General features: G+C 48.9%; 1 protein-coding gene across 3 annotated transcripts in view; it reads left to right on the top strand.

Annotated features, from left to right (window-relative positions):
• Positions 1–17,902, top strand: part of atp8a1 (ATPase phospholipid transporting 8A1) — a 104,007-nt gene that overhangs the window by 60,346 nt on the left and 25,759 nt on the right. For all 3 annotated transcript variants that reach the window (XM_079744612.1, XM_079744610.1, XM_079744611.1), the window contains 4 exons: positions 4,450–4,622; positions 7,317–7,500; positions 9,382–9,492; positions 16,309–16,383. In XM_079744612.1, coding sequence (XP_079600738.1) covers positions 4,450–4,622; positions 7,317–7,500; positions 9,382–9,492; positions 16,309–16,383 — 543 coding nt within the window. The remainder of the gene's footprint in view (positions 1–4,449; positions 4,623–7,316; positions 7,501–9,381; positions 9,493–16,308; positions 16,384–17,902) is intronic.

The raw sequence follows: 17,902 nt of genomic DNA, 5'->3' as shown, positions 1-17,902 counted from the left end.
ACTTTCATCTTGGCCTTGGTGTTCAGATCTTACAGTTTTCGTACGTCTTTCAAAACGTCTCTCGATGACACAAAGTATTTCCTTGCGTGCATCTCAAAATATATCACGTTGCGTCCTCCTGTGGGGACGTTCACTAGACAACGGCCCGTAGCTCTCCTTTCGTTCAGATTGAAGAAGACAACTGGCCAGAGGCGGCGAGAGGCCTCGGGAGAGCCGTCACGTCCCGACAGAAGAATCCGTTCTGCTCACGATCCGGACAGGGACACCTGCCGTCCTCCTCAGACAGGAGCCACTCATCCTCTGCTGTGGAGGGCCTTAGACGTGGAGCTATGGCGCCTCTCTCGCTGGGAGGGAACCCCTCCAGCAGAGCAGGGGAACCTCCAGTCCCTCCTGTTTGGACCAGGATCAGGGGGAAAAAAAACCCAGAGTACATGGATGGAGGTGGAGGTGGAGGGGGTGGACTGGTTCTGCGTGGAGTGGTTTCGGGGTGATGGTGAAGAAAAGTCGGCGAGGGCCTGAGAAGGAGAGGGTGGTGGAGAAGTCGAGCAGAGTCGGGGACTGAGGGCGGGGGTCCGATGACGGACGGCCTTCAGCCGGTCGTTAGGCATGATGAATGGAGTGGAGGGTGAAACGTGGGGGCCCGGGGCCTCGGTTCCAGCACGGGGGAGCCAGGGGGGCCCTTTTGAAATGTCAGCTCCCATTCTCCTGCGGCTGCACAGACGCCCGTACCGAGACTGTTTGTTACCGCGCAAACAGAGGAACCCCTCTAGCGAGACTAAGCGGGGGTCCTCGACGAACAACAGAGGGCTGCGGCCCCCCAGCCGTGGTGGTTGGGGTGCTCTCGTGTTGCTAAAAAAGCCAGCCCGGCCCGTAACGTAATCGGAGCGTGACCCCCGCTTACCCCCGCCCCAGTCCCAACTGTGTGTTTAGAAATGCTTATCAAGGAAGGCTCGGCTTCTCGGTGATTTGAGCCCCGGTGGAGTACCCCCCCCCCCCCCCCCCCCCTTCCCCGGGTCCCCAGAGAGGAGCCCTGCTCCCCAAGGTGGTCTCAGGTCATCAGGCAAACTTTATTATCCAGACGGCCGCGCTTTGATAGTTCCTGAAAGGGCTGCGTGTTTACAGAACATGTGGCCGCAATAACTACTGTGATATCTAGCTTTAGTCATACATTTGGTGTTGTAAATATCATAGGTATTATAAGTATATAGGCAGTCTGACGATAAGGTGGATATAGAGGTTTTGTTCCAGAATGGTCTACAGGATCTTGGCACTTCACCAAACTGCCTTTTAGCTTTTATACATTAGCAACAGGTGATCCCCCGATGCCCATCCATCCTCACCATGCTGCTGGTGTGTGTGTGTGTGTGTGTGTGTGTGTGTGTGTGTGTGTGTGTGTGTGTGTGTGTGTGTGTGTGTGTGTGTGTGTGTGTGTGTGTGTGTGTCCTCTCTAGAGACCGGCTGTACAATACATCAGCGTTATGCCTCCGGCCGGTGTAGAGGTGTGCGTTTACGTGTATGTGTTAACGAGCGTGTGTCCGTCCGCGGTCGAACAAGCCTGTGTATTCCCCCCAAGCCTCCGTGCGTCGGCCTCTGTGCGTGTGAGTCTCTATCGGACACCATCTGCCCGCGGGGCACCCTAGGTCTGCGTTAAACACAGAAACATGCGATGGCCCCGCTGGCCTCCATCAGATGATCCTTCCCCCGTCTTGGCTGTCAGGGCTGGGCTGGTTGGCTGCATCACTCAGCGCCTGTATCAACAACGGAGCCCCAGTACAGATGCCCCGGAACATCCCCACTCCCAGGCCAAACACTGGAGAGACACGTAGGCTAAACCGGTCGATTATAACCATAACAAAAGAGGCTTTAGCCGGGAGACACGTAGCATTAGCACGGGAATTCCTCAGCTGAAATTAGGGGAGAAGTGGCTACCCCCTACTTGAGAAAATGGCCGCTGTGGTAAACTGTGCTTATCGCAACGCGTGATGTATAGGCTGTACGGCGACCACACAAGAGTTGCTTCCCCACAAATTCATCACATGTACACATGTGCACGGACACACACACATACAGCAGGCACACACACACACGCACACATGCTTAAACAGATGTGCTCATGTGTAGTCAGCCGTGCCAACTAAAATGTAGTTTCTTCGCACTTTACTCTAAGGTTTAATATAGTTGTCACGCAACCCATGCATAGCCCTACACACACTTGCACGCACACACACTCTCACAGCTTGACATCACCTATCGTCTCCTCTGGTTTAGCTCTCTCTCTCTCTCTCTCTCTCTGCCAATCGAGATGTCTCTCTCTCGCCGTCTCTCCTCCTGAAACTCAAGAGCCCCCTGTCCAAATATTTCCTCTGAGCTTGGGTTTCAGCGCTGTGTTATGCCAAGCAGGGGTGTCCTCTGTGATCCCACGAGGTACGAACCCCGGTGTTCTCCATTGTTCTGTTCTCCCCCCCGAAAAAAATGACCTATTGGGAAACACGGGTCAAAAGAAACAAACGCAAAACGCACACCTTAACGCCATAACACTAAGCCCGCTCGGACCATCGCCTCCTTTAAAAACGCTTCACTGCGCCGAAAGAAAGTTTGGAAGTGCCTTAATTGGAAACAAGTGAGAATAATTGCCGGCCATTATCTTGTCTCCGTTCCTCCATTTAAAATGATGAAGCTCTGCTACTTAATTCCCCGAGATGTATGCGCCCAATCAGCTGTTTATTTGGTTCGGCGCTCCGGCGCCATTTAGAGCCGTTCCCTCCATCCGTCCCGGTCACCCCGCCATCTGGTACTGCCAGCTTTGGTTACGGCTCGCAGCTGGCCCGTGTGTTTACGGGCGGCGTCGCGTGTGCCATGACATCAGGTGTAACCGCCGGGCAGGTATGAGCGATGCAGTGTTTGCTTTGGGTCTGTGTATGTTTTGAGCTTCAGTGGCGGGATTAGTTATTAATCACCTGAACACATTGACATGGGGGCAATCCATGCTGGTGTGTTTTTGGGACGCACCCCTATGTGTGTGTGTGTGTGTGTGTGTGTGTGTGTGTGTGTGTGTGTTTTCCAAGTTTGTGTATGTGTATTGGGGGTATAGTGTGTGTATGTAGTGGCCTCATACAATAAGGTTCTAATAACATGTTATTTTCCATTTTCCTAAAATGTGCTGTTATTTAAGACTATTACACTGCCCCTAATGATTGATTGAGGCTTTACATTGGCCCAAAATTACTAACCGAATTGTTGTTTTAAACGGTCTAATAGTATTTCACCATCTTGCTTTAGAAGCCTTATGTCTTACACTAAAATGTGTTGGCGTCTCAGTTTGCTTTTGAATGCAGTTGTAGGCTGCTTGTGTGGGTCAAATGGTTGGCTTCATTTCCCGGCGTCTTCCCCATGTGGTAAGAAGATCACAACAGGATGAATAAAAGTCTCCACTCCCATTTGTCTCCGTCAAGGTTTACTAGAGGTATCCGTTTGTCTTGTACCTTTCGACTTAAATCCATTGTCACCCTAAGATTTATAGCTTTTCATCGCCCTGCATGGCTGTGTCTGTATATATCACCAAACCTGGGCCGTACACCTTCTGGGGTCTGGTTAATAGGCGTGTAATGTGTGCGTAAAACGGTGCAGGATACTGGTAGTCTTAAAATATTTGGTTTCATCTTTTTAGAGAGAGGTTTGACGAACATCATACATGATGTGTAGGTTTGTAGCACAGTATTGTATGAAACGATAATGACCCGAAAGAATGTATTTGGTCATTATTGTTTTTTGACTTAATCAGTGTAGTAGAAAGATTTTCAGTACCAGGGCTTTACTCCTAATGCCTAGCAGTGAGGAATTGTGTTGAAAAAGGAACATCTTGCCTTCAGTGCACCGTAATCCCTGGCAAATCCACCTCTCCTTGCAATTTAACAAAGTTCAACTGTTAAACTAATACTAAGGTTGGGTTGATGATTGCTATTTTACTTGTCAGGTATGGTTAAAATCCTGGCTTCCCACACATTTCCATAGGCTAACCTCAGCCTAAGGAACCCCACCCCCCGCCTCTTTCATCAAATTACTTTTCATGCCGTCCTGAAAATGGCTTGCAACATATTGCCTCAGATGGAAAAATAATCTCCAAAATGATTAGGCTTCACTAGAATATCTAGTACATCTGACTTTACATTACCCCTCGTGAACGTGGACACTAGGACGCTTGGTGGACGCTGCAGAAATGTACCAACACATTTAACACGAATAAATATATACACAGAGGAGCATATATTTACTTCACGACCATACAGTATACATACATGTACCATAGGGCTATTATTATACGCATACATGTTTTGAAGTCGATCCATTATCTTTTAAGACCTGTAAATTATAAACCTAATAATGCCATTAATAAAACTCAAAATAAACAACGATATAAAACGTGTTTTCCCGTTTGTCTTGTGCCCCCAGGCGACCAGGGAGACGCTGGGCTACCACTGTGGCATGCTGGGCGACGCCCTGTACAAGGAGAACGACTTCGCCCTGATCATCGACGGCACCACCCTGAAGTACGCGCTCACGCTCGGGGCGCGCCAGCACTTCCTGGACCTGGCCCTCTCCTGCAAGGCCGTCATCTGCTGCAGGTAATTAGTGTTGTCCCGTTAACTCTTTAACCCCAGGTACACAGTGTTGATCTGTTAACTCTTAAACCCCAGGTACACAGTGTAGTCCTGTTAACTCTTTAACCCCAGGTACACAGTGTAGTCCTGTTAACTCTTTAACCCCAGGTACACAGTGTTGTCCTGTTAACTCTTTAACCGCAGTCGATTGGAGTAGTGCCGTTAACTATTTAACCACAGGTAATTACTGTAATACTCTTAACTCTTTTATTAGGAACAGAAAGAATCATGGTGCGGTGAAAGGTTCTGGGTTCAATCCCGTATCTGAATACGCTAACTTTGAACGGACGGCCTGTGCTCAACAACTAAATGGTCAATGGTAATCATTGTGTTGATACAGGCGCAATTATTCAACCCAAAAGCATGGCGTCTTTTAGAGTCTGCCTTGTTGCGTCGGTGGCACCTGGTAACAGGAGGTAACATGGTGAAGTGTGTTCATGAGGTAGTTTACCGAAGCTGGGAAATCAAATCAAATTAACAGTCTCACAGTTTTGCTGGTGATTACTGGAGTACTGCGCTTCTCGGATCAACAAATAGCTTTGCGTAGCTTTTTCACCCAAAGTCACCCAAAAGCAGTACGAGGTATTTCATGAGCGCTTGAGCCATTTCATGAGTGCTAACCTGTACTGGTTGACTAGAACCCAGCCAGCTACACAGGATGAAGGGCCACAGTGTTGACGTACCGGGGGCGGAATAAATAGAAGGAAGTGCTTATGGGCTCCGGGGACGGTGACCAGGTATGCAGCCAGGGGCCCCGGCCCCATGCTCTCACAACAACACTCCTACAGGTGCCCGACTGGGACTCTCAGCCTGACGTCCCGGCGGCTTCCTTTTAGCTTTTAAACGCTGTTAATGTTGCATGTACACGCCGTCGTCCTCCTCCGCGCACACACACGCACGCACGCACACAGAAGGCTGGTATAGGCGAATGAGGCCTCTGCTGGCCAAAGCACCAAGAAGCAAACCACCTTTCTCTTCACCAGGAATTTGCTTACTTTAGAGAGGTTTCCCAGTTTACAACATCATCTCTGGAGACCGGCTGTACCGTACATCACTGTGCTGCCTCCGGCATGTGGAGAGAGAGATGTATGTGTGTATTCGTTGGTCCATGTGTGTGTGTGTCCTTGTGTGTTGGTCCACATGGATGTGTATGTGTACATCCAGATGTGTGTGTGGGTGTCCGTGTGTGTATTTGTCCACGTGTGTGTCCGTGTGTATTTTCCCACGTATCTGTGTGTGAGCGTTTGTGTGTGTGTGTATTTGTCCACGTGTGTGTTTGTGTGTGTGTGTGTGTGTGTGTGTGTGTGTGTGTGTGTGTGTATTTGTGTCCACATGTGTGTGTGTCTGTTTGTCAACATGTGTGTTTGTGTGTGTATCTGTTTGTCCAGATACACACACAATGTGCATGTGGAGCCACATGCACATGTGGCTCCACGTGTGTGTGTGTGTGTGTGTGTGTGTGTGTGTGTGTGTGTGTGTGTGTGTGTGTGTGTGACCACACTTATGTGCATATCGGGGGGGGACTTGCCTCAGGACTGTCAGTCAACATGACCCCCAACGCCTCGTAAAGGAGGAGTTTACTGGATGAGTCAGATCCATCATGGGTGACGGACCCTATGGGCCCTTTGAGATGGGGCCCTTCGTGACAGGGCTCAACGGGGCCCTGCGTAGCGGTGCCCAGTGGGGCCCTTCATAGCGGGCCCCTGCGTGCCGTGGCCCGGTTACGTAAGTCAGGCAGGAGTCCGCAGGGGAGTGGGAGAGAGGCAGACTGGGGGGAGAGCAAAACGGCTGTCGTATGCAATTATCCTCTAGAAGACCAGATAATCGTGCATGAAGCCGGGGCGAGTATTCTGCATGTGTCGTCGCCTGCTTTGCACCGCAAGAGCTCGTCCATCTTGAGCGTTTAGCCTCAGCGGTCGGTGGTGTAATGTTTGGACAACAATTGAAGAAATGTTACAATCATCGTTTTTACTGCGTTACGTGATTTCAAGATTGTTCCGCACTCGAACGTTGTTTCACTCCATATTCCAGGGAGTAGTTTGTGATTTATGTGACATGTGCAACGTTGTCCAAACAAATGATGAATTGAGCAGGATGTATTATTTATTTAAATTACATGTGTTTTTGGACTGAACCATGAAAACTGCTAAACGACTTCATTAGCCTTTTCTTTTGGCATGTGCAAACTGCGCTCTATAAAGCGGTTTCATAAAGTCGGTTGGCCCGGCTCACTGTGTGTCTTCAAACCGCCATGCTTGTCAGGGACGTTTGAGCGAGCGCGCCGGGGTTTGTGAAACGCTGACCGCATGACTTTTGTGTTTTCCTACGGACCTCAATTACATTGCTCAATACTAGGAAAATTGGGAAAATTCTGTGCGAGGATATACATCGAAATGCCTCCTGAAGGGATTTGCCGCGGCGTTTATATTTAACGGTTTATAGAACGTCCTGCGGTCGCCCTTAGTCCTGTGTGTGGCTTCTCATCCCTTTATGAGATTCACACCATGCCCTGAAAAAGGGGGACTCGGGGTTTTCCGACTCCTTTTTATAATTCCTCTGCCTGCCAATGAAAACAAAATGGCTTCCCCCCAATTTCGGAGAGTCATAACAAGCCGTGATGAAACGTCTCTGTGGCTTCTTCGCCCCCCCCCCCCCCAGGGTGTCTCCGCTGCAGAAGTCTGAGGTGGTGGAGCTGGTGAAGAAGCAGGTGAAGGTGATCACCCTGGCCATCGGCGACGGGGCCAACGACGTGGGCATGATCCAGACGGCGCACGTGGGCGTGGGCATCTCGGGGAACGAGGGCCTGCAGGCCGCCAACTCCTCCGACTACTCCATCGCCCAGGTGGGACCCCCGCGCCCTGCCGCACCAGTGACCCGGACTCTTGGCGTGGCCGTTGTAGTTGATGTTGTTATGGTGGGCCCTGTCATTGTCCACCTGGTCTTATAGATGACCTACTGGAGCGGGGAGTTTGAGGGTAGTGAAGACGTCTCATTGATTAAAACGAGGGAAAAAAGCACACAATACGTTACAGAATCGCAAAATAACCATCAGATAGATAATGTCTTTTCTAAGTGCCAGTCGGCCCAAGTGTAACTCAATCAAAGCAGCTTTGCAAATTTGATTAATGCTGATGGTCAAATGTGGGTCTGAAAGCAGATTCCTCCGTATCTTGCTATGCCCTGTTGACCATGCCACTAGCAGCGTCTCAAATACGCCTGGCTGTGACAAGCAACTTAACATTCACTACTGCACATTCTCCCCAGTAACAGAGCCTTTTGCCAAACGCTATGTAAACCAACCCACACAACCCAGTAACCAATATACCTGAAACTCAGCGTCGACACGCGAAACTGCATAAACAAGCAGGAATATGCCGCCAACAAAAGCTAATGGCTCTCCTGTATTCCGGTTATTCACTGCCCGCTGTTCTGTACCTCGTGTTTGCGGCAACTCTGTAGCCAAAGGCCTAGATCGGGGTGGGGGCGAGGAGGATCTGGAGGAGTGGCAAGGCACAGTCAATTCTTTGTGTCTCAGCGTTCGGTTACTCACAGAGGGACTTGGGTTTGTCTTTAAGTGCCCCTTTCCATCCACATGACATGCAGAATGCATATCTTTAGCAAAAAAAATGCGGCCTGAAGTAATCCATTTAGTCCCTGCGTCTGATTAAATTACCGCTTCGGACTGGTGTGGTTTGGCCCTTATTGGCACAGAGGTGCATTAGGAATAAGTTGCCCGCCGACTAACATTAGCGAAGTCTTCCGAATTCCATTGTGGATTACGTTTATTGACAATATCTGCACGCCGTGACATTAGATTACGATCCCCCCCCGCTTACATTAGTTTATTTCCCAACCTGTTTTTCAGAAGTGGGGGGTGTGTTCTTAAAATCAGGTTGTATAATCCTTTTTAAAGAGGCCTGGTTAGACACAGAGTCCCCTTCTCCGCCCCCTCTCCCTGGTATCTGGTGGAGCGGAGAGGAGTGTCGGTGAGGAGGGCTCTGGGCTGAGGCGCCTCTGCTGTCCGTCTGTCATCAGGTCCACTCTGTGGTAACTGCCTGTTTGATCCGTCGCAGCCAGGGTCAGGCAAACGGGAGGCCCGCCACTTGGCTCAGGGATAGCGCAGGGGCTCAGATCTGCTCCGTAGACATATACAGAGAGGGAGCGTTATGGTTCTGGGATCCGTGGGAAAGGATACCTCCTTCTCCCTACTTTACGCGGAGCTACTGGTTGAATTTCGGTCTCAATGTTTGCGTTTTTAGCTGCTGAATCTTATCAGAAACTCTTACAAAACAGTGGTTTCGCAGAGTCTTGTTTCAGTTTAATCACGGCTATCGTCCAACGAGATAATGCTTGAACAGGAAGTGGACTCCTCAGCCTCCACAATGTGCTTATTAAGCCATTTAAACTACCGTTCTCAGTGTAGGATCCGTACCCCCCCACTTACTCTCTCCCCTCTGCAGCAACCCCAGACAGCGCCAGCCTGAGTAGGGTCAAACTGTGAGCAAAAACACCTGGAATGTGTCAATGTAGTCAACCCTGAATCTGCCCTCCTTTGCTCCCCACTGTCAAACGGCAATAAGGACTGTTTCTGTTTCCTTAATCCAAATGTTCCTGTTAACACTGTAGGCTTCCCGGCCTTAAAATGCTGCAATGAACGCCCCCGAGTCCTGCTCTTCGTTGATCTTGGCTTTGTGTCTCCTCTCCCTCCTTCCCTCCCAAACAGTTCAAATACTTGAAGAATCTGCTGCTGGTGCACGGGGCCTGGAATTACAACCGTGTTGCCAAGTGTATCCTGTACTGCTTCTATAAGAACATTGTCCTCTACATCATCGAGGTAGGTCTCAGGCTTTTCATTTAGTCCTGATGCTGCAGCGCCAGACTCTCACATATCGCCATGTGTCTCCTCAGCATTATTATTATCCCTGCTTTCTGTTTTTCTGGTCACTGACCGTGACCACTTTGTGTGTCTATCCCTTAAAAAACTCCAAATGAATGGTAAGCACTCACACACACCCACTATGGGTTGGAATATACCCAATCTAACTGGGAATCTGTTGCTGTGTGAGTATGTGTGAAAGCGATTCAAGCCTTTAAGTGTAAAGACACAGGAATTGGAACACTTTCATAGTGCAGTCTGCTGGCACTGCAGCCATAAAAGATTGCCAAACTGATGAAAGCGATTCCTATTCTACTCGTTTGACTTGTGGAGAAATGTAAACGAGCGGTGGCTGGTACAAGAACACTCTCTAGTCTGTGCCAGGATGGATTGTGGGAAATGTTTCTCCCACCGCAGGGGTTTCGGCCTGTGACGTGTGTGTGAAGCCACTTGACAGAAAGCAGAACCAGCGCTGATAGCAGGTTCAAAGGTATAGGCAAGAGTCCCTAGACATGTTAAGGGCTTTATCTTAATCTCCATCGTGATGGGTGCTGTGTTGTTTTGATCTACGAGCTATGCACTTGTCTGCAGAGAGTCTTGAATCAGCGCTGGAAACATACCTTCCTCGTAGCAGGGAGACGGCTTATACGTTTTCCACCATACTTCTTATAACAAATAGTTTTGTAAATAGTGACGGATTGAGTTCCATTCATGCAGCGTCTATCTATGCAGACTCCAATGTTTGCTTATAATTCATACTGTATTGATTCAAATTGAATATTTGCATCTAATGTATGTTGTTCATACATCAATTCCCTGTTGTGCAAAGTGACTCAAAGCTCTGCCTTTCAACAAAGCGGCGCCCCTTTCAGTTCTCATGATGCCCTCCAACAGGTGGAAATGTTCTTGTGTACGATCCCCGATCCCCACGCTCAGATTTCTGCCCTGTAATGTAGACGGTGGAATGTACTCCCTGGGGGGCGGGCATTTCATAAGCTGCCTCTATTCTCACAGGAAAACGACATCTTAATAACACTAATACCCTTACAGAACAAGCCCGATACATTGACAACACTTATTTCATAAAACGTCGCTACATTGTTGTTGTCGTGGTTTTAAATTCCATCGGATTAAACGTGGTGTACCTCCCGCCTAAGGGGTCCCGTGTTCAGGGAGGACCCTGGAAGCAATGACGCTGCTCTGGAGTGAGACCAGAGACGTGCGGTGAGGTCCGTGGCTGGTGAGGCACTGACTTTTTCAGAGTCCGACTTACAAATAAATGAACCCAATTTTTATATAGTACCGGCCTTGAATCATTATCTTCCATGTTTGCAGTCAGAAATGTTTTTTAAAAAATAAACAAACTGATGTAGTGCACTTGACTGCTTTAAAGAAGTTAACGGAAGCATCCTGTAAACACTGTGGGCTCACGCATAGGCCCCCTTCAGTGAGGCAGAGGCACTGGCTGCCTCATTTCATGCTCTTTCAGCGCGGTTTTATGTCAGATCAGCATATTTAGTCTTGCTGCAAGACTAAATATGTTAAACACACGCATCAAATACATTAACTAGTTTAAGTAAAGTGCGATCATACAATAAAAGTGTCTACAAACATTACATTGGTGACAACGGTGAAAAAGCAAACTGGGTTGAGCACATGCGCTCTACCCAGTTTGTGAGGGATTGCGCAATTCTCGTGAGGCAGCACTGCTCACTGCCTCAGCTGGCCTCAGTTTGCGTATTTCCCCTCAGGAAAAAGGTATATTCAGCGATTTTGATAATAAAAATGATTTAAATTATTGGAATTGTACATTAATTACATTAAGACCACAGATCAGTAGACAAATACCAATATATAATATTTTTTTTAATTTTTAAATTTGATCATAATTAGATTTTTCTTTTCATGATGACAGGGGAGGCTCTGCCTCACCTGCCTCCCCTGACTGCATGTCACTGAGTGAGACATCAGGAGAGGCTAGCAGGTAGTCTGCAGGAGCTGGAGCACGCTCCAGAGGCCAGCCGGTCTGGGGCCCTGAAGAGGCCAGCCGGCCGGGCCCCCCGAGAAGGCCAGCCGGCCGGGGCCCCTGAAGAGGCCAGCCGGCGAGGGCCCCTGGAGACGAGCGGTGACCCTGTTGGGAGAATGTCACTCTTCATCAGACCAGACTCCCATGTGTCTTTGATGAGACCGAGAGAGGGGCTTCTGAGCGGCTACTGTTGCTGCCGCATACCCTGCTCGTAGAAATATGAACCCCTTTTAAAATTGTTTTTATTTTTTCATGCTACTTGACCTCTGAACCCGCGGGCCATCTCCATAACAGTTTATGGAGCGTAGAGAATCTGGGGATACTCTGAAGGAGGACATTAGATCCCGACGTGTCTCGTTGAGTTACACAACCAGGCTTTTCTGTTGTTGTTGTTGGGCAGGCTGGGGAAAACAGCGTGTCAACAAAACCTTCTGTCAGACTTTTATATTATTGATCATGTTTGATATATAGAATTACTTTGTTGACATTTTGTAAACAAAGAAAAATGCTGATAGCAGTTTATATGAATATCGATGTTTAGTTTCTTCCTTCATTGATTTACTTTTATTTGTATATAATCCACAGAAGCAAAGCGAATTGATTTCAGTTAAGCTGCCCACTTTGTCTCATAACCGGACGAAGAGCAGGATTACCCCTCGGAGGGCTGATGCAGTGCAATTCAATACGTTTATCAGAAGGCTTAGCATGGTACACGCTTTGTGTGCAGAGTTTCCAATATCAAATTAAAACCCTGGACCTTTCCTCTCTTTCACTTGTTTGCCATTCACTCTGCCGGTAGATCTTTCACAAAAAAATACGAATCAGTATAAAGCTTCGGAAACTGTACATTTTCTTTTTTTCATTGTGGGCCTCAGCAGGGATATAGCATATTCAGTCCAGTAAAACTTTAAATGAAGTTCTGCATTTAGTTTGGTACGTCTTGGGCTTTTTTGTCCGTAAGACGAGCCTCTTCCCAGCACACCTTTTGTTAGTCTCTGAAAGCCCGGTCAACCTCCTCCTCCTCCTCCTCCTCCTTCCCAGCCACCTCCTTGCCCGTGCAATTCTGCTTCAGGGGATTCCAGTAAATAATAGGGGATTTATTCCCCTTTCGCTGCTTCGATATATCAAACGCCCCCATTTTGTAAGGCATTGACAACCGACACAGGAGCAACCCCAGGGTATCGGTAAAAGCTACATTTGTTACACTAATAGGTTTACCTTTGTGCGCGCATGTTTTCCGTGTTGACTCCCAGAGTACTTGGCAAAACAAAGAATCATGGAATTTTTCCAGGATTTTTTTTTCTCCTATTTTCTTTTTCCCTTGGCGAGCGCTATTGTCTGTTATATGGGTGATACAATCTAAATTCCATGACTGCTTTATTCTATACTTAATCCCTCTCTACCTCTCCCTCCTTAAAGTTCTTTTATAGAGACAAATGGAGAAGGGGGGCCGGGGGTGAAGGATTCTGTAGCCATTGTGATGAATTTGTATGCAGTGCAAGTCTGGCCCAGGCTCTCATCATTGCAGCTGGCTTGTAATTGGTGTTTTGCTGGGACTTTCGATTCAAGGGTTAATTGTCAGGAAGTGGAGCTGTCACTCTACTGGATGATTGACTGACAGGCGGTGCCATTAAAGTTGTGTTATTGTTCGGAGGGCCGCATGTGAATGGAGTTTGAGTTGTTTTCTAAGATGTGTTACAGAGGGAAAACTTTTGAGACACAGTCTGAACAAATGTAAACATCCTTGCATGGGGTAATGACTTATCTATCTCGTTAACACCGCAAGTCACGTCGATGCAACTATTCCAACACAAGCTGACAAAACACAGTGTTTCATCGCCCATTCATAACCGCCGTTCTTGTGGCTCTCGTTCAAACAGTGTGTGTTTCTTGGAACCCCAAATGAAACGGGCCATCAGCCTCAAAACTATTTTGCAAGAGACCTTCAAAAAATAAGTTGCCTTGGCAACGTGATTCCAATGAACGACGCGCTGGCCTGGCTCATGTTTGATTGACACATTGCCCGGCTGGCCGCTAAGGGATCCGATAGACAAGTGGCATTTATGAGGTAATTACATGAAAGCTCATTGAGTCCGGGGGCCCAGTGTGGTCGGTGAAGGGAGGCCATTGAGGAGCCGCGCATGCTGACTGCTAGTTTGCCGTCCAAGGGGAGAAAAACAAAACCCCACAAAGGCCGCTGACTGGCATTGTAGCGCGACTTAGTGCTTTTCACCTTCACACATTTCCAGCATATTTATGGAGCTTCTTTCGCCCTTTTTTTGATGCCCGTCCACATTCCCAGTGGCCTTTTGTCCGTGACATTCATGATCCATTCCAGAAAGGCCACAGTGCTACGCCATAAGAGTTAAAAGACCTTAAGAGTATCAAGGGCTCCTGGCCCCCCCCACCCCCTCCCCCAAGAGCTGTGGCGCAGCCTCAGGAATCATTGATTTTTGATTTGCTGATGAATATGCAGAGGGAGCTCGTCTTATCGGCTTTAGCCCCCCCTTCAGCCCCACTCAGCCAGGCCCCCGGCCCCCTTTTCTCTGGGCTGCGCCACATCTCTCCACTCTGGTTTTCAGAATGTGCAGTGGGGGAGAGAGGCCGGCCACACCCCTCCACTGAGCGGCGCTCAATGAGGAGAAGAAAGGGTGAAGAAAGGCCCTGCCTGGTCCTTCCCCTAATGAGCGAATCAATGCATCTGGTCCCACAAGAGACGAGCGAGAGGCAGAAAGGGAGAGGGACCCGGGCCAAGACACTCACCAGTGCAGGAGCAGTTACGGCCGCGCTGTGAATGCGCCGTCTTCTTTGACTTAGCACAACAATATATTTGCCCAGAACTCCTCATTGAACGACGCTGTAATTCATTCAGCACTTTGACCCGGCCACCAAACCCCTCGTTGGGCCTACGTTCAACCTGGCGCACGACACTGGCCTTCGCGCGCCCCCCCCCACACACAAACACCTAGCAACCGCCTCTCGAATGTGGCACTCAACACGGCAGCCTCCATCTTACCCGCCCTCTGGTCCTCGTCGCAATCCCTTCTGGGTAATAATCTGACAGACTGAGGGTTTGTTTGTATGTGACGCTGAGGCATCCAGAGGCCGTCCACGCCCCCGTCCCCCCGTCTCCCTCCCCCCATCGTCATGGTAGAGTGCCCCCTGATGGAGGATGGGCGGGAACTGGAATGAGTGGGCGTCGTCACGGGGGGGAAGCTGGGACACAGACAATCGTAGGCCTCGTCTATGCACCCCCTGTTCGCCTCGGTTAAGCGGAATAAGTTGAGGTTTGGGGGGAGGGCGGACATCTATTGACGGATAACACTTTCACACGATTCAAGGATTGATTGGGATGGGCCAGTGGCGGGTATTTACTGGTCATTTAAAGCGCCGCGGCACCGGGTTCGACACTGTTCCGGGCTTTTGTCCAAAACGGCAAATTTGTCGAAGGTCATGCCTTCGTGATGACAGCAACGGCTGCTCAATGACTTGTAATGCCATGACGACCGGTGTCACATCTTTCTTTCCCGGTGTGAGTAAGGCATTGTCTGAACGTGCAAGCAGTGTTTAAATCGGTCATGAGTTTTCCACGGGATTGATTAATGTTTCACCGGTATAACTCAAATCAAAGGCACATTCCCTGGACTTGCCTGCCGTTAACATCACGGACACGGTCGGCTTTCCGTTTCATCCATAGAAAGAAGCGATGGTGTGCTTTGTTAAGATAAGCATGGATAATCAAGACGTGAACTGATAGAGCCCATCTCCGCCCAACATGTGGTTTGTGTTACCGTTCTCCCCTCTCTCGTTCCCGGGGCAGTATAACTGTTCTCATTCATCGCCCCCTGGTCCCCAAAACCCTGATTTCGGGCCCCATAACTAACCTGGCCTGTCACCCCCATGTCTCGAGGTGGATCACATAGAGGAACCGCCTGGCCTGATGTATGTCCCCAACGTAATCCCTCTATGAATCCAGCAGACGATTTACACTGTGGTATTAATATCTCAAAGGTCTTGGCTCTACCTGCTCCCGGGGTGGATAGCGTTTCTGATTCCCTCTCACCAACCCCTCCCTCCCTCCCTTTATCGCTGCCAAGTTAGAGAAAAAAAAAAAGAAGCCAGTTTCTCGTTCAGACTAATGATGTGTTGGGCATAGGTCACAACTTCAAACGGCGCAGGATTAGACGAGGGATTCTTAACATTGATTGGAGATGTGTTTTTGGTTGTTTATTTAATTATTTTGTTGAATGGGATCAGGGTTGATGCATGAAGAAGAGTATACTCGTAGACGGGGAATATTCTCCATTCTTTCTGAATGTACATTTCCTGTGTGAGTCTCCTGTTTGGAACGTTCTTGCGTTTCAGCGGCCATAAGACAAACGCTGATGTTTCCTGATTTTCTTGTCAGTTGTTCTCTTGATATTAATGTGTTAAATAGGGTCCTACTCTGATTCGCCCTTCATGACACACTCACAGACTCACAGAGTTCAAAAGGGGGTTTGCATTTTACGAAATGCAAAACAAGTCATGGAACGTAGAACTGTCTTTCGAGGTCTACCAGTCTCTCAACAAATAAATATTTTAGTTATAGTTTTACTTTTTTATGTAGTAAATTGTACAGCACATTTGTACATACATATACCCAGATATGTCTACATGCAATGGTGTGCCATTACTTTTCACTCCTTAGTTGTACTCCTCACATTGTTCTCATACTTTTGTGCTTCTCTCTTTCCCCTTTTCTTTAGATCTGGTTTGCGTTCGTCAACGGTTTCTCGGGACAGATCCTCTTCGAGCGCTGGTGCATTGGCCTGTACAATGTGGTGCGTGTTCCTGTGATTAACTCTTGTCCCTCCATTAACGTTAAAGAGCCCTCTTCGTCCCCCACGCCCGCCCCCCAAACTCTCCCGGGCACGGACCCCGTGTGTGCCGCTACATCCCCGAACTTGGCTGCCTTTTACGGCGTGATCATGTCATCGGCATCCTGGAAGCCATCAAATATATTAACGGCCCCTTGTCAGCTCCCGATTCCCTCGGCTGGCCCAGCTATGCGTTGAATTTGAAAGAACAACAGCCCTGCTCCTCCAAGTGAGCACGCTGGGCCACGGCGGCCATTTGTGAATGAGGGAAAAGGAGGATAGGTCGGAGGAAGCTGGCAACGCGACCGGCTTGTAGTATCTGGGAGTCTCTCAGGGCACCGTAACGGGCCCCTTTCTTAAATGAACTCATATTTCACCATCTGTAATATACATTCAATAGAAGACAAAAATCGGCATCTGCATTTTTTTTCTTTTCCAATACCACACTGTTTAGCTCACCGGGTGTTGAAATGTAACTTTAAACTGTCCATCAAATACACGGCATTCAATAAACACACACTGAATGAGAAACGTGCGAGGAGACGAGTGCCCACACACGAGTCGACTCGCGGCTCGGCCAATGGCATTGATTAACGGCAGCGGGCCACAGACTTTGCAGGAAGCGGCCGGAATTTACACAGCTTTAGCTCTTACGCTAACTCCTTCATAAACCGCCATCTTAAAACATCAACACTCTGCGAGGGGGTGGAGGTGCAGGGGTTAGGGCGGTGGTGGGGTGCAACTCTTTACTTCATCTGAACAGTAGAGGAATTCCACTGGCTCAGTGGGAGTCTGTCGGGGGCAGTGAGCTGGAGACACACACACACTAACACACACTCTAACTTACACACACACACACACACACTCTAACTTACACACACACACACACACACTCTAGCTTACACACACACACACAAACACAAACACACACACTTACAAACACACACACACACACACTCTAACACAAACACACACACACTCTAACACAAACACACACTCTCCCACACACACTCAATCACTAACACACAGAGACACAAGCACGCACGCACGCACGCACACACACGCTGACAATAACACACACACACACACACACACATACACACTCCACCTTCTCAATAGAGATCCTCCCGGGCCCTGGATGAGAAAGGAGCCCAGTGAAGCATGCCCCGTGGCCCCGACAGTCTGCAGACTGCTGGGGGCCACGGAGGCCCCAGACCCAGATGGACCCACAGGGAACCCACACCCACTGACCCAACGATACCCCATCCCCCTCCCTCCCACCCTCCCACCCAGCCACAGGAACACAATAACATCCCTTCTCTGTCACCACCTGCCAGGCAGGACAACATTACAGCAGGGCTTAGAAATGACACAGGGCTTAAATACCTGCTCTCTAGTGGGGAGCGGCGCAGATGTTGGTGACTGCCCGGCCCTTTGCATATGAACAGCCTGAGAGGCCTGGCCAATAGTGGAAAACAAAGAT

Source organism: Pollachius pollachius (genome assembly GCF_949987615.1).
Source record: "Pollachius pollachius genome assembly, chromosome: 10".
In the NCBI taxonomy this organism is placed as follows: Eukaryota; Metazoa; Chordata; class Actinopteri; order Gadiformes; family Gadidae; genus Pollachius; species Pollachius pollachius.
Note: the sequence above shows the minus strand (reverse complement) of the source record. Positions and strands in the feature narration are given on the sequence as shown.